Source organism: Echiichthys vipera (assembly GCF_963691815.1).
Source record: "Echiichthys vipera genome assembly, chromosome: 13".
Lineage (NCBI taxonomy): Eukaryota > Metazoa > Chordata > Actinopteri > Perciformes > Trachinidae > Echiichthys > Echiichthys vipera.
Window position 1 is genome coordinate 13,700,110 of NC_139838.1, and position 15,356 is coordinate 13,715,465.

Genomic DNA, 15,356 nt, shown 5'->3' on the forward strand with positions numbered 1-15,356 from the left:
CTTTTACTGGCCTCAGGGAGCCACTTCCTGTTAGTGTCACTCCATCGGCTACAGCACTGTTATGGACACTGGGGCACGGTGGGGAACATTTTAATGATTGTATCATATGAAATACTTACAATGTGTATGACTTGCTGACTGTTAATGCAAAAATAAGCTGTATTCTGAACTTCTTTTGTAATAAGAGGAAAAGGTTTGTTTAGCAAAAGAGGAAATTATATCACTGATACTATATATACTGTAGTATGCAAATCAGGGTGTTTAAATGTGTTTATTCCTGTGCAATGTATTAGGAAACATATATTTATGAAGTGCAATGCTGTGATAGCCAATTGCATGTAAATGTACACCAGAACACAGTGGACTGCTTCATCTGGTGCTGTAAATGTAGGATAATAGCCAAAGTGTGACCCTCTTGAAGTGAATGTTAAAATACCTGACAGCAGGAAAACAAATGTCGTACTGCAACAAGAAGAATACCTTCAGCAGCATGTAGAAACTGCTCAGTTACATCAAAGTGAAATGAATTCAGTAAAATGTGATTAGTGGATGATCTGCCTGCATGACTGTAATGTTCATAAAACCCTGTATTTACACTAATAAAGAGTAGGTCTACACTTCAGTCTTCCTAAGGGGATCTGTCAGGAAGCGTCTGTGGGCGGGGTTTTATTTTCATGTTTTAGGAAAAGCAACCAATCAGAGGAAAACTTCCTGCAGCGACGCGTGTCATGAAACGTCACTGCCACGTAGAGGACTTAACCGCACGCTCGTTGCTGCTCGTTCTCCAAGCTCGTTCAAACTTGGTTCAAACCTTTCACTTACCTGTTCCTTCACAGGGTTTGAGTGTGGCGCCATGCTGCTGGCCGTGCTGAGCTGGCTCTGCTCCTCCCTGCTGCTGCTGGCCGTCAGCGGGGGGAAGCTGCCTGAAGCTGAGGTGGACATAGAAGTGATGCACAGACCTTTTCTCTGTCGTCGGAAATCAAAGTATGGAGACATGCTGCTGGTGCATCATGAGGTATACTTCGAGAACGGGACCCTGCTTCACACCAGGTTCGTTTCATGAGTGACACGAAGGTCGACCTGTCTTTTAGGTAATACTGTAGTAATACTTGGTTTTAAGTAAGGCAGCGAAGAGGCTGAGGTGCTCCTACATTAGTCATGGTGGTTTCCGTCTCACTGCGTTTGGTGGAAAACATTAACACCGAAGAGGAGTGGATACAGCGAATTCCCTTACACTAGAAATGTGTTGTTCAAACGTTAAATGCTCGTTTGCATTTGTCACTACTCCATTCCAAGTACGCGCGTGTTAAATCTCCTTGGTGACGCATTCGTCACGTGATAAAACATTTTAAAGGGTCAGTCCAGCCAACCCATTATAAATGAGGTGATGGGGATATGTGTACGCATGGTGTTGTAAAAAGTCAAATATGGCATTCCAAAATGTCTAAAGCCACCGTGTCAAACTCAAATTCACAGTGGGCCAAATTTAAAAACTGGGACAAAGTTTCGGGCCAAACTCAATATCTACAAAAAAAAAAAAGGCTGCAGACGTGCATGTGTCCCTTCTCTCCAGATGTGGAATGTTGAACCTTTTCAGTGCAGGTCCTTGTTCTTGTCGTGGTGTTTCTTCTGTTTAATTCTTTGGTTACAGCCACGGTGGCTCTGCAGACGAGACAAACAGCTCTTTACCTTCAGACACAGATCATCTGCCTCCCACCGGTGCTGAAAGCTCCTGTTCTCCATCTTTCTTTGGGTCGTTTTTGGGAAAGGGGTGGATTAAGTTTGTCCTAAGAGACTGGTAGCATGGATGCTCATGTTTGTCAACAGAAAAGTAGACGTGGATGTACTTTATACTCACGGGCCAGCTCTCAGAGAACCTTGATACGAACTTGCGGGCCAAATATAATAACACTGCAGCCCACGGGCCTTAGTTTAACACCCCTGGACTAAAGCAACAGTGACCCCCCCCCCCCACACACACACACACACACACACTCCGAATAACCCACACTCCTAGCTGTGAACAATTTATTTTTATTTTTTTCACAGGACTTTATTAGTTTTTTCTTCTGAAAAAGTAGTCCCTATGTAATCTGTGATAGAGTAATGGAGACAGTGTTTGTTCGCCCTTTTTTAGCTTTGTAACTTACCCTTCTTTGTCCAATCTTTAACTTTCCACCTTTCTGCAGTGATGTACAGGTGAATTCCCACCTTTACATCACTGTTGGGTCAGAGGTCACACTGGTTGGAAACTTTCAACCAGAGAGGTCTGCAAGTCTCTGTTTTTCAAACCTGGTGTTAAGCAGGGCTTATTGAAAGAAGATGATGCAACGTGAACAATATACAGGGCAGTTGATCTCCAAAATGTATATATCTCAAAACCTCTGCAAGTTTAACTGACTTTCTAGACAGAAGAGTCGTAAGTGAAATAAATACATATACATACATGTATACAGTATGTATGTAATACAGGTTGTTTAGTCTTATAGCAATTTTCTTCTGACTTTATCCCTTTTTATTTATCTCAGACTGCGATCGATCTAAGAACTCATTGACCTGTAAAAATAATACTTAGCAAGAAATGACAAGTTCCTACCAGGAAATAATCCCATAAAACCACATATACATTTATTTGTTATATATTCATGAAATGTAAGGTGACATGGATAACTTCATTTGAAGTAACAATTACATGACTTGCATTGCATCGTTTTGAAATCCCAGCCACAGTGTATATATATATATATATATATATATATACTGTATATATACTGTATATATACTTAGATATTTTTTGTTTACATTGCTCGACTTTTTACTTCATTATGGACCTTCCATTGTGTCCTGAACAAAGTTATTATTATTATTATTATTATTATTCTATTAGCACAGTAACCAAGGGATGTACTATAGTTTCTATTGCTATTACTTATTAGTGTTTCTAAAGGTGATCAATCACAGTCAGACCTGTAACACTTCACTCTCCGCTCTGTCTGTGTATGACCAGTCGAACCGAAGGTGACAAGAATGCCATGTGGTTTACACTGGGCATCCGAGAAGTGATAACAGGCTGGGATAAAGGCTTGCAGGACATGTGCTCTGGAGAGAAGAGGAAACTCATCGTTCCTCCAGCCCTGGCCTACGGGAAGGATGGGAAAGGTACTGTGGCTTTTTCCCATAGGCATGCCGCTTCATTGCACGATGCTATGCAGATACATGTATTCCTAAAGGTGCTTGAGGTTTTAGAACATGTATAATATTATCCCATATGTTATGCATGTATGTATGTATATTATACTTGTCTGTCTCATTTTGAATGGCTCTCTAGGACTCCCACACTGAATGAAGATTTCATTCAGCGATATTAATCCACTTTTTCTCAACATGGAGCATGTGAACAATACCATGTGTTTTCCTGGTAAGCACACCGCCTCTAACCAATAACTTCTATCTCTTCTGTGCCTTACTAACTTTTTTGTCATAGCGACAACAACCAAAATTACTTGATACGACTCACAATGCAACGTAAGTTTGCTTCTCATTAACACTTCCAACATCTTTTCTAACTTATTTACTCACAAGGGGTACCATTTCTGCAGCACTGACTAAACCAATTGTATTCCTTAATAGTGAAGCATGCTCATAGAAATCTCAGGTGATAGCCAGTCTCAGTTTTTAGCTGACCCCTTGCCATGTGGTGTTGTCTGGTCAGGTAAGGTCCCACCTGAAAGCACGCTGACCTTCATCATCGAGGTGCTCGACATCAGAAATGGGCCGAGGTCACACGAGTCCTTCCAGGAGATGGACCTCAATGATGACTGGAGGCTGTCCAAGCATGAGGTATGGAAGGATTTCAAACACTGTCTTCAGAAAACACTCTAACTTGAAGTATATTAATTATAGCCTCCTATAACACACAAATTCACAACTTTTTTTGGCCTTTGTTCCTATATAGTCAAGCAATGCTTATTCACAATCCCAGGAGCAGTTCACGTTTCAGATTAATATGTTCATTTGTTTTTAAAGACCAGAAGAGGCAACATGTTCTATTTTCTTTTTTCTTTCTGAACTGGTTAATCCCCTCATGACCTCTCAGATAATTTGAGAATTGAAATTTCAGTTTGACGGATCTGTCGATTTAAAATAAACTAATTGATAAGTTGACTAAATCATGAGTGTTAGTCGAATAACTGGAATGTGATGTGATGTGTGTCTCCACACAGTACACAAGCGCTTTTTGTATTTTCCATCTAAACCTGTCTCGGTCTCACTAACTGTCCTGCACTCACTCCCCCTACCAGGTGAAAGAGTATCTGAAGAAAGAGTTTGAGCGTCACGGCTACGCTCCTAACGACACTCTACATGAGAACATGGTGGAGGACATCTTTGTCAAAGAGGATGAGAACAAAGACGGCTTCATATCCTCCAGAGAGTTTACTTACAAACACGATGAACTTTAAATTCTCTCCCAGTCCCGCGAACCACTCGCTTGTGTCATCCAGTTATCATTGATTTGTGGTATACTGTAAATACTTTGTCCCAGAGTTTTATTGTCAGCTTTGTCCGGTGTCGAACATGTAAACTCCTCCTGTGTGAAGCTGTGTGGTGAGCTTTGAACCAACGGGTTTGTTTCAGGGATTTTTTATTTCTTTGTATTTTTGTGTCTTTAGGTCTACAAGAGCCCATTCCACTCTGTCTTGCATATCATTTTTAAGTATATATTTAAAGATCCCATATTGTAAAAAGTGAGACTTCCATGTCTTTTTTTATTATTTTTTATTATAAAGATTATTTTTTTGGCCGTTTTCAAGCCTTTATTACAAAGGGCAGATATGAAATGGGGTGAGAGGTGAAGAGGTAGACATGTAGCAAAGGGCCGCAGGTCGGAGTCGAACCCACGGCCGATGCCTTGAGGACCCTCAGCCGCTTTACATGGCGCGGATGCTCTAAACACTCCACGTCCATGTCTTTTGATTTTAAAGCAGGTCATAGTTCTATAAAAATACTGTAAAAGTATCAAAATGCTCAATGCACGGTGAAATGCACACAGCCGGCATTCAGAAACTGTGCCTTTAAACGAGCCGTCGGGACTTCCGTACGGTTGTGCTGTCACAACTATACTCTATATAGGTAAAAGTGCAGCTACAGTGCTGTTACAGTCATTCCGCGGCTGCAGTGATGGTGCTGAATATCTGGAAATACTGACCAATCAGAGCAGACTACTTTTTCAGGAGGGGGTCTTAAAGATTTAGGTGCCGAAAACCTTTTTGTACAAGTATTATTTTGAGAAAAATGTGTTTTTGAACATTAAAGCATGTAAACATGTTCTAGGAGAAATCCAAAATGCAAGTGTGAACATGAAAATGAGCATAATATGGGACCTTTAAATGTTAAACAGAGTCTGGAAAGAGAGTGCATTGCTGTTTCCTTCCTAAAGGTAAACAAATCAGTCCACTTCAGAGAACTATCATCATTAAATCAAAGAAATGTCATCAAATCAGGCTTGAGTCTTATCATATTGATTAGAGTGTGTGTGTGTGTGTGTGTGTGTTAAGTCAAGAAGAGGTGAACTTTGGTATTTTTCATTTTCCATTAAGCCTTGAAACAAATCTGCCAAATTGTATTTTTTATTTGCAATTAGTCTAGTCATGGCTATATTTTTTATAGGGAGTCATCAGTTTGCCATGGCAGACATGATGACTTGACATAGCAGGAAAAAGGCGGGTGTAGCTAAGAACATAATCGCTCCGTTTCATTTTCTGTAATTGCTCCCAGTATGCCAGCACACACGATACTCAGGCCCTGGCACTGTTAAAGCTAAATGGAATGCAGCCAACATTGAGATTGTTAGAGACACCTGTTGGACTTGTGAAAACAGCTGTGAGAAAGGTGCATTGCGGTGTCACTGCTGAAAGGATATGTTGTTGTTCAGCCCTGTTCTGCAACATACTGTCCATGCAGTCTCATTTAAAATGACACCTTGCTGTGTCTCGGACAGCTCAATTCTCCAATGATGAATAATTAACTCTACAAGATACAATCCCAGAAAGAATCATGGGAAAGGACAAGGTGAAACACGCAAGTTTTTAAACAAAAAAGTGTTCCCACGGGACTGAGTAGAATCTAGACCGTCCCGTTTCCATCGCTTCTGTGTTCTTTAATGTAAACACATCAAGACCAAAGTCAATATGCAAACGACTGTTCTGGTCAAGGCCGATTATAATATTCTATTTTACAACCAATGTGATCACTAAAGTCCACTTTTTAAAACAAAATACAGGTTTATTTGGTGGTCACACCTTGTAACACTTTACACATTGAACCAGGAGGTGGCACTGTCTTTACATGTGTTAGTATTGGTTAATACAGGGGGAAAGGAAACACTAAACCTCATTATCTATTCATCTCAGTGTAACTTAAAACAGATGCATTCCCATCATTCTGACATGTCAGTATATTATCTTAAATACTTTTACGGATTAATTTGCTATTTATAAAATAGAATCACAGAAACACAGGAAAGCACCACTAAATGTATAAAGATCTATGAACCCCCATGGTTAGCATATCCAAGCATTGACCTGCAATTATTTTTTTCACATTGACATTAAGATGAGGTTTCTCCTGTCTCCTGTAAGGGTCATTGAATTCCCAAAACAAATGTGTCAGCTCAAGAAGATTGTCCTGCTCAAACATTTTTTTTAAAAAAGGTGTAGGAAGAATACTGTTGGAGCGTGTTCAACATTTATACAGCAGCTGTTACTGGACCACATTTTGTATTTATAAAAGAGCTTTACTATCTGTGCATTTAAGAATCTTTCTGGGTTAAATGCAGACTTTAAAAGTGCTACAGATCATGACATCAAATGAAAATATTCTCCTCTATACGTAGATAGTGAAATGTGTCAAGAGTCATGTTAAATATAGCTGCTGGAAGACACTGTCCCTGGAGTGTATGTGTGTGAGAGTCTGTATGTAACTTGTTGGTATGAGTAGAGAGAGCCCTCCTCCTCCTCACACATTCAAAACATTCCACGATAGAAAAGGTCAGAGGTCACAGTCAGTATAAGGCGGGACCCTGACACACACACACACACACATGCATGTGCACACACAAATACACTTAATACAAACAACACTCACATACACACAGAGCCTGCATCAACATAACTCCATGGCCGTTATGTTATTTTCATGAACAGTCGTGAGGAGGCGGATGTGTGTGTGTGTAGGGGGGATGAAGAACAGGATGAGGCCTTGACTCATCTGAGGTGTGTTCTAATCCCGGGTGGTTTGGGGTTCACTGTAAGACAGAGGAAAGAGGAAGACAACTCAGTTATATGATGGATGATATTATTAAAGCTAAGGAATAAAGACCGTACTGCAGTGCTACCTCTGTTTTCTTTGCTGGGGTAGGTCCGAGGGAAAGGCTTGAATTCGTCTGGAGGGGGGAAGTCCTCTACGGGGTGGAACTGGAACTTGGATTCAAAATGGTCTGCTAGTAGTAAATGTACAGTAATGATGCAATTAAAGGCGGCCAGTTTGTCCTCATTTTCAAATAGGTCATTCAGTTCTACCTCCCTTATCTGCCTCTTCATTAAATAAACTCATATTTTCTACTGACCCCTAAAAACAACCCTCTTTAGCCTCCTTCCCTTTACAGTGCTTTTTTCATAGCATAAAATCCTAGTTACTTAGAGTGCTCCCATCATACTCAAATCAACAACAAGATTCTGTACTACCAAAATAAAATAAACAGACATAAACTGATGCGAGGCACTTAAACAATACTGTGAACATGGTCAATTTTATTGTACTTTTATACTGCTTAGTGCATGTGAAAGACGGTTTTAGCCTGCTCTTGCTTTAAATCCAGCAGTGTCATCCTGTCCGCATGCAGGGGTGTCTTTCATCATAAATAGGATTACTTTCTATTGCATTTCATCCCTGCAAGCTTATTATTTTGTAAAGATATAGAAGCTCTAGAGCTGATGTAGGAAATAAGATAAAAGGTCAGAAAATAGATATACTTAGAACTATTTGAAATCATTAAATAAATAAAACATAATAAAGATTAAAACTTGTTTGTTTTTCTTCTGCTCTCACTCTGGATAACAGAATCCACAAAAGGCCTTTAATGTATTGTAAAACGTCAGATAAAAAATGTCAGCTTTATGATTGTAAGACACTCACCCAGGCTGTGCAGGTGTCCATTCCTAAGGCTTGATGGAGGCAGGGGAGGTGGCGGTGGAGGGGGAGGAATGCGGCTGGACAGCTCAGTAGATGGGGAACGTGCCGGGGGAGCTGGAGGAGGAGCCAGCCGACCCACACCTGTCGCCATGGGTGACAGGAGCAGAGGAGTCAGAGGGGTGCAAGACAATTAAATAAAATCTACAATATGAAAAATACATCCAAATCCAATTTGGCTATATTAACATTTTTGTCTCAGAGCAAAAAAAGCATTGCTTTGCTGCTAAAAATGACACAAAGTTACTGGTGAGTGTGTCCACCTACCTGCACTTCTGGGCACAGCAGGCGGCCGTCGGGTGGGAGCATTGCAGGGGTACGAGGGTGGCAGAGAGCGCATGGCCGGGGAGGGCACTGCAGCCAATTTGGGTGGTGGAGGTGGGAGGGTGGACGGGCAGCTGGGGGTGAAAGAAGCTGGGAGAGGGGGAGGAGGAGGCGGTGGAGGAGGTCCCAGAGGGCTATCCCGCAGGTTGGGGAACCTAGTAGGTTCGGAGTGGACTTGAGGCGGGGGGTAGAAGCACCCTGAGGAGCGGTCCCCTGGAATAGCAGAGGGAGGTTGGAAAGGTGGAGGAGGAGGGGGAGGAGGAGGAGTAGAGGGCTGCGAGATGGCGGCGTGGTAGGAGTGCTGGATGGGGAGCCAGGTGGGCTTGGTGACTTGGGACGGAGGTGGAGGAGGAGGACAGGAAGGGAGAGGCGGAGGCTTGTTGGCCGGCCGGTCCTGGAAGGCTTGTGGTGGGGGAGGTGGGGGAGGAACAGAGGGATGAGCAGGTGGAGGCGGAGGGGGAGGGGAAGCAGGGAAAGAAGGTGGGCGCCTGCTGCTGTGAGAGGGGGAGGGAGGAGCAGAGGAGGAGGGAGTGAGCGGAAGGTGGACCGAGCTTCGGTGCTCCGCTGTCCTGTGAGGCTCAGAGACGCTGCTCGTGTCTACTGGTGTGGGGGGGTTCCACAGAGGCTTCAGGGAGGCTGAGGAGCTCGATCGGGACACTTTAACCAACACAAACACAAGAGAAGTCAATTGGATGTCCATTATATACACAGATTTAGTCAGAGTAAGTTATTTTGCACTAACCTGCGGTTTTGCCTGCCAAGTCTCTTTGTCCTGTAGCCCTGAGAGTGGGGAACCCGCCAGCAAAGAGTCCACCCAAAGAGGCTCCCATAGGTGCCATCCCTCCCGATGAGCACTGAGAAGCACCAGCACTGCTGGATACATCTCCAGTGCTAGCCTTAGGCTCTGGGGAACAACACACATACAATACAAATTATTAACAATGACATCACTGTCCGTTTTTAATCATTATATTTTTATCTAATATTCATTAACAATTTAATTATTCATTCATACACAAGGTTATTGTTTCACTTTGTCTTTTCTAAGCAGGTTTAATAACGGTGGGGATTTTGTTCTTAATTCTGGAAAGTCAAAATAAAGCCACAATAGTTCAGGCAGGAACATGAGCAAATATTGCACCATCCAAATCACCCACACCATATCCCCGAGGGCCAACTACACACTTTTTCACACAGCAGAGCGGTCCGTCTCAACTGGCCTCGCTCCTTACATGTAACTGACAATGCTACTGTAAGCTGAATGAACATGTCGTCAAAATACCATTTGATACGCTGACATTAACTATCCGCCATGTTTTCGTTATTGAGTCGACTTTTTGTTTGATTTCCAAGGAAGGTTGTGATTTTGTTCTTTCGGATGAGATGGCTTTCTGGTTGTTTATACCCTAATTGTTAAATGCACTTATTGGAAGTCGTTTTGGACAAAAGCTTCAGATAAATGCAATGTAATACAATGTAAGCCTTGTAAGGTAACATTTAATGTCCTTTGCATCTAAATTCTTTCTTGAAAGGTGAATTCACACATAAAATAAAGTACCTACTTTAAAACATAATAGGCTACCTAAAGATTTGTATAAATATTACAATGTTAAAATGTATGCCTTGTCTAGTAGTTTCCTATACTGTCTGCATCCTTATCTGCTGTCCGGCATTCTTTCCTGAAGTGTCCACTTAGTGTGGGTGTGTGTGTGTGTGTGTGTGTGTGTGTGTGTGTGTGTGTGTGTGTGTGTGTGTGTGTGTGTGTGTGTGTGTGTGTGTGTGTGTGTGTGTGTGTGTGTGTGTGTGTGTGTGTGTGTGAGTGTGAGTGTGTGTGTGTATAGATATAGGTCAAAGAGAAGTACTCCTACTGAACTACACATACTACTGTACCATGTCCCCTCCTGTTTTTCCCCACTCTCTATTAACCCTTATGGCATCTCAACACACAAAACACGCCATTAGACCTTCATCCTCTAAGCTCCTCTGTGAGAAGTACTTGACTTAGTCGGTGACACTTGAAACACTTGAGTACCATTAACACAGACTGAGCATGTCCGTGTGCACATTAGTAGCATGGTAATGAAGTCGCTCTTACTGTCGACGGAGGGGGCACTGCGGTCATTGACCTGTGTGACTTTCTTGAGTCTGGCTCCTTTCTGGATGTCGGCCAACAGGGCATTCCTTCCACCTCCTCCTCCACCAGACTGGAGCTTAGGAGGCTCCGACGGACACTTCACAAACATACAAACAAAAAAAGAGCTTATATGTATCATTGACCAGTGTTACACATGTTCTGTCTTAAATGTCTTATACCAAAATAAGAGAGGTTTCCATGTCTTATTATTGATGTTTTATTAAAAGTATAAAGCATGTCGAGGTGCTATGTAAATAATGTGAAGCATATCACAGCTATATGGCTCTCAGCAGGAAACCGGTGGATTGCTTACTCCAGGTAGGGAATGAGTCCTTACACCAAGTGAAGGAGTTCAAGTACCTCTGGATCATGTTCACGAGTGAGGGGACGATGGAGCGTGAGTTTGGCCGGAGAATCGGAGCAGCGGGGGCGGTGTTGCAGTCGCTCTACCGCACCGCTGTGACAAAAAGAGAGCTGAGCTGGAAGGCAAAGCTCTTGATCTAACGGTCAATCTTCATTCCTACCGTCACCTATGGTCATGAAAGCTGGGTCATGACCGAAAGAACAAGGTCGTGGGTACAAGCGGCCGAAATGTGTTTTCTCAGGAGGGTGGCTGGAGTCTCCCTTAGAGATAGGGTGAGAAGTTCAGCCATCCGTGAGGAACTCGGAGTAGAGCCACTGCTCCTTTGCGTTGAAAGGAGCCAGTTGAGGTGGTTTGGGCATCTAGTAATGATGCCCCGTGGGCACCTCCCTACGGAGGTGTTCCAGGCACGTCCAGCTGGGAGGAGGCCTCGGGGAAGACCCAGGACTAGGTGGAGAGATTAGATCTCCACACTGGCCTGGGAACGCCTCGGGATCCCACAGTTAGAGCTGATTAATGTGGCTTGGGAAAGGGGAGTTGGGGTCCCCTGCTAAAGCTGCTGCCCCCGCGACCCGACCTGGATAAGCGGTTGAAGATGAGATGAGATATCACAGCTATAGCCTTCATATAAGTAGAAAGTGCCGCTACAGCGCCAACTGCTATGATGTGTAAAGATGCCAAGAGAACAGATGTGGAAGACAAAAGCTGACCAATCAGAGCAGACAGGACTTAAAGAGACAGACGCTAAAGGTAGAGGGGTAGAGGGTAGATTCTGACAGAGTAAGAGAAAAATAATGTGTTTTTTGAACATTAAGGCATGAAAACATGTTGTAGTAGAACCTCAAAATACAAGCATGAACCTGAAAGAGAGCATAATATGTCCCCCTCAAGGGTCCACTTGGGGTATACTAAGTATAGAACAGTCTAATTTGATAATCAATGAATAGTGTATGGGGTTAATGAAGAATAAAACACCAAATATTTGCTGGGTCAATTTAGTGATTTTCTGTATTATATCATAATCACAGACAAAGCAAGATACTACTGATGATTTCTTCTTTTTTTTTTACTATTTTCTGAAATAATATTAACATGTAATAAATAAAGAAAACAAACACATAAAATGTCAAAAAGAACAAACTGTTGCAGCCCTGCTAAGTGTAGTTTCAAGTTTTTTTTACTCAAAAATGTGGGTGAGAACAAATGTATGTCACTATCACCATCCGCTCATTTTCGCCTCAGCTTTTCTTCTCACAAACCGATACAAAGTAATAAACAAGGAAAAGGGTTAGGCGAGGAAGAAGTTTAAAGTGAGGGAAGAAGAGGGTAAACAGGTGGGGAGAGGATCAGTTTTAATCCTGGTGATAAATTCGTAGAGAGATGAGAAGCACCGTGACTTCAGTTTATTGACGTGTCCTGCAGTGTGGCCTTGTTTGCTGGCAGCGGCGACTCATTTGACATGAGGACACTGAGCTCCTGCTTTGGAAACATAACACTCTTCTGCTACTGAGAGACTGCTGTCTTCCCTACTCTGTGTGTGTGTGTGTGTGTGTGTGTGTGTGTGTGTGTGTGTGTGTGTGTGTGTGTGTGTGTGTGGATTACGTCAATCAATAATGTAAATAACCTACAGGTGATGGTTGACAGTCAGTGAGAAGGACACAAGTATGTGCGTTTACAATTGCAGGAGAGTGAGTCTGCAAAAGACAATCTTACCTGTGGCAGTGCAGCGCTGGGAGGGGGCGGGGGCGGTGGTGGAGGGGGAGCCTGGGGAGGCGGAGGGGGAGGAGGGGGTGCTGGCATGCTGAGGCCTCGGATACCTGCAGAAAACAATGCACACCCTATAAATGAAAAACAATCCTGTCTGTGCGCTGCAGCCACTGACCACCTTCTATTACTTGTTGTCGTCCGTGTCAGAAGCCACTACTGTGCGAAGGGGGGGCCTCCTCGATGACCTCCTGCCCTCTTCCCTGAACAGGAAGAGCTTTCACCAGCATACAGCGCAAAACAGGAAACAGCGAGAGCTCCTTCCTCTCTAGAGAAATTGGACACATCCCCATCCCTGCCCTCCACCCCTGTCCTCCTCTTCTTCCCACTATGTCCTGGGGCGGGACTTTGGAGAGGAACAATGGAGAGTGTTGTGTGAAAAGTAATGGACCCCTACCCTCCAGTCGCTCGGTGACCAAAGTCCTTCTCTGCAGTGACTGAATGGAAAACACATTCAGGAAACTCCACAGGAAAATGCTACAGCATGCACACACATTGTTTTTCTCCAGATTATATTGAACATGTAACAGGATGTCTTGTGGCTCAAGTTCAGTAATCAAAGTGATAAGCACCGGGGGCCGAACAGCAACTTTCCAGGAACAGTTCATGTCCATGTTTATGTCACTGTGATTCAATCCTCCAAATATCGTTGGCAACTCAGCTAAATGATCCACAGCGACAGTCACTGAGACCTCCACACAACAACTTTCTTGACATCATAAATTCTTGACGCTCCGTTGTGCATGGGTGAGAAAACAGCCTGAGGTTTGTGCGCATTGGATTCTCTGTGGAATTTGCACATGTTCTTTCTGAGCAATTTAATAAAACACAGAACAGAACCGTTTTGTTGAGTCTCTATGTATCACTCTTGCCTTTGTCTGTGTGTGTGTGTGTGTGTGTGTGTGTGTGTGTGTGCGTGTGTGTGTGTGTGTGTGTGTGTACAAGTCAAGCCCCCTGTCTATGCAACTGGCAGACTGTCCTCCGTTGCTATTTCTATCTTCATATCTGTGTCAAACAGCCTCTGTGACACTGCTAGTGTAGCTCTTTAAAGGGGGCAAAGCTGGACACGGGTTAGCCGAGCTCTGTAGAATAACAGGTGGGACACAGAGGGGAACTGCACCTCGCACACCAGCTGTAGTTCTTCGACCTGTAGTACGTCTCGTTCTTCCTGAAGCAAAGAAGATCTGATGACACACACACACACACACACACAAGCAGCTGGAAGTGACAGCTGCTGCAGCCTCAACAGGGAATTTCTACATCATTTTTTCATGTGAAAGACACGCAAAACCATTGAGACCCCAGCTGAGGTTGTCCAATTTACTCGAGGATGACATAGAAACTATGATTCAATGAAGAGAATGTAGCTATAATGTTCTGTTTGGGGGCTTAGAGACCCCCAGCTGTGAGTCATAGTTCATTACAATGGATTTTCATCTGCTCTGTGTCTGCGATTGGTGTTAGCGGTACTTTTGATGCTGCACTACCCATCCAAATTCCAAATGAATACATTTGATTTCTATTTTTGGAGTTTGAGTACAGTTTATAAGAGGTCAAACGGGGAGTTAATTGACCCAAACATAAGCAAAAACACCAGGATAACACACTGTACTTTTTTGTCTGTAAATGAGTTTTTGGATACCAAAATAATATGCGTTTTTATTCATGCTTAACCCATATAAACATAACGTGTAAAGCATGAAGTATTTCTCTATTTGTTGTACTAATACGTAATGCTAACTTCTGTATTTTGTCACCTTTATCAAATGTGCAAAAATCTATTTTAAGGAAGAAATTGGTACACACACTTACACGCACAGGTCTTTTTTTTAAGCATTTCATCAGACAGTTTTGAAAGAACAAGGTGTACAGGTGAACAAGGTGAACAGGTGTCCATTAATCATAAACGGCAGCATTCTCCTACCTTCGCGAAATAGCCGGGATCCACCTGTTTGCAGTGGACGCTTCAGTAAGATGGACCACAGCACCCTGCCCTCATAGCGCGCTCTCCATGGCGTTATTTATAATCGAATAAAGACAGTGCAGTACTTATACGGCGTCTGGGCTGCCAGTAACTAAACCTTGAGAAAAAGTTGCAAAAAGTTCCAGAAACTTTTCATTTTTACTTGGTGACAGACGCAACAGTGGTCGAGCACAATGGTCTCTTTCTGGCTCTGGCTGTTTATTCCCTTGTGCGCGCGCTTGTGCGGTGAAGGCCACACCTTACCGCCCCGCACGTGAACACTGAACCAATGGAAATAGAGTCAGGGGCAGGACACTTGTTCTCGGTGTCATCGTCTCAGTTCATGCTGAGGTGGCCAATAAACTCCCCCTCACCTTGAATCACACTTGAGTGGAATTAAATAAACATTATGACTGAGAGGTAAATAAGTCTTCACTGGTGAATTTTCTGTAACAAGATATTTACTTGATGGACTGTTTTAACTCAGTACATTTGAGTTAGGAAGCTCTATTTGCAGCTATATAATGGCACATCTTTGCCCTCTTGTGTTGAAAATATAACAT

The 15,356-nt window shown here is 43.1% G+C and overlaps 2 protein-coding genes across 6 annotated transcripts; one reads left to right on the plus strand and one right to left on the minus strand.

Annotated features, from left to right (window-relative positions):
- The first annotated feature begins 772 nt into the window (after positions 1–772).
- Positions 773–5,441, plus strand: LOC310955332 (peptidyl-prolyl cis-trans isomerase FKBP14-like). Its single transcript, XM_083925145.1, has 4 exons — positions 773–1,050; positions 3,008–3,159; positions 3,713–3,840; positions 4,302–5,441. Exons 1-4 carry the CDS (start codon positions 854–856, stop codon positions 4,458–4,460), a joined length of 636 nt encoding a protein of 211 aa, XP_083781271.1. The 5' UTR covers positions 773–853; the 3' UTR covers positions 4,461–5,441.
- Positions 5,442–6,259: 818 nt separating this feature from the next.
- Positions 6,260–14,987, minus strand: wipf3 (WAS/WASL interacting protein family member 3). 5 transcript variants are annotated; one of them, XM_083925711.1, is made up of 10 exons: positions 14,755–14,987; positions 13,951–13,998; positions 12,962–13,267; positions 12,780–12,883; positions 10,667–10,802; positions 9,314–9,475; positions 8,515–9,228; positions 8,194–8,331; positions 7,394–7,498; positions 6,260–7,303 (listed from the first exon to the last, which is right to left on the minus strand). In XM_083925711.1, the coding sequence occupies exons 4-10, from the start codon at positions 12,864–12,866 to the stop codon at positions 7,263–7,265; spliced, it is 1,383 nt and encodes a 460-aa protein (XP_083781837.1). In that variant the 5' UTR covers positions 12,867–12,883; positions 12,962–13,267; positions 13,951–13,998; positions 14,755–14,987; the 3' UTR covers positions 6,260–7,262. The 5 variants fall into 5 exon arrangements, with proteins under 5 accessions (XP_083781837.1, XP_083781836.1, XP_083781839.1 ...); XM_083925710.1 differs by having other exon boundaries at positions 12,962–14,014; XM_083925713.1 differs by lacking the exons at positions 12,962–13,267; positions 13,951–13,998 and having other exon boundaries at positions 7,394–7,495.
- Positions 14,988–15,356: the final 369 nt, after the last annotated feature.

Bases quoted from the DNA above. Each gene is read 5' to 3' on its own strand.
- wipf3 (XM_083925709.1), bottom strand. From the start codon at position 12,866: ATGCCAGCACCCCCTCCTCCCCCTCCGCCTCCCCAGGCTCCCCCTCCA. The intron at 9,476-10,666 runs GTAAGAGCGACT...GTTGTTCCCCAG, and splicing joins CAGTGCCCCCTCCGTCGACA to AGCCTAAGGCTAGCACTGGA. The intron at 7,499-8,193 runs GTGAGTGTCTTA...ATTTACTACTAG, and splicing joins TGGACACCTGCACAGCCTGG to CAGACCATTTTGAATCCAAG.
- LOC310955332 (XM_083925145.1), top strand. From the start codon at position 854: ATGCTGCTGGCCGTGCTGAGCTGGCTCTGCTCCTCCCTGCTGCTGCTG. The intron at 3,160-3,712 runs GTACTGTGGCTT...TTGTCTGGTCAG, and splicing joins CTACGGGAAGGATGGGAAAG to GTAAGGTCCCACCTGAAAGC. The intron at 3,841-4,301 runs GTATGGAAGGAT...TCCCCCTACCAG, and splicing joins GGAGGCTGTCCAAGCATGAG to GTGAAAGAGTATCTGAAGAA.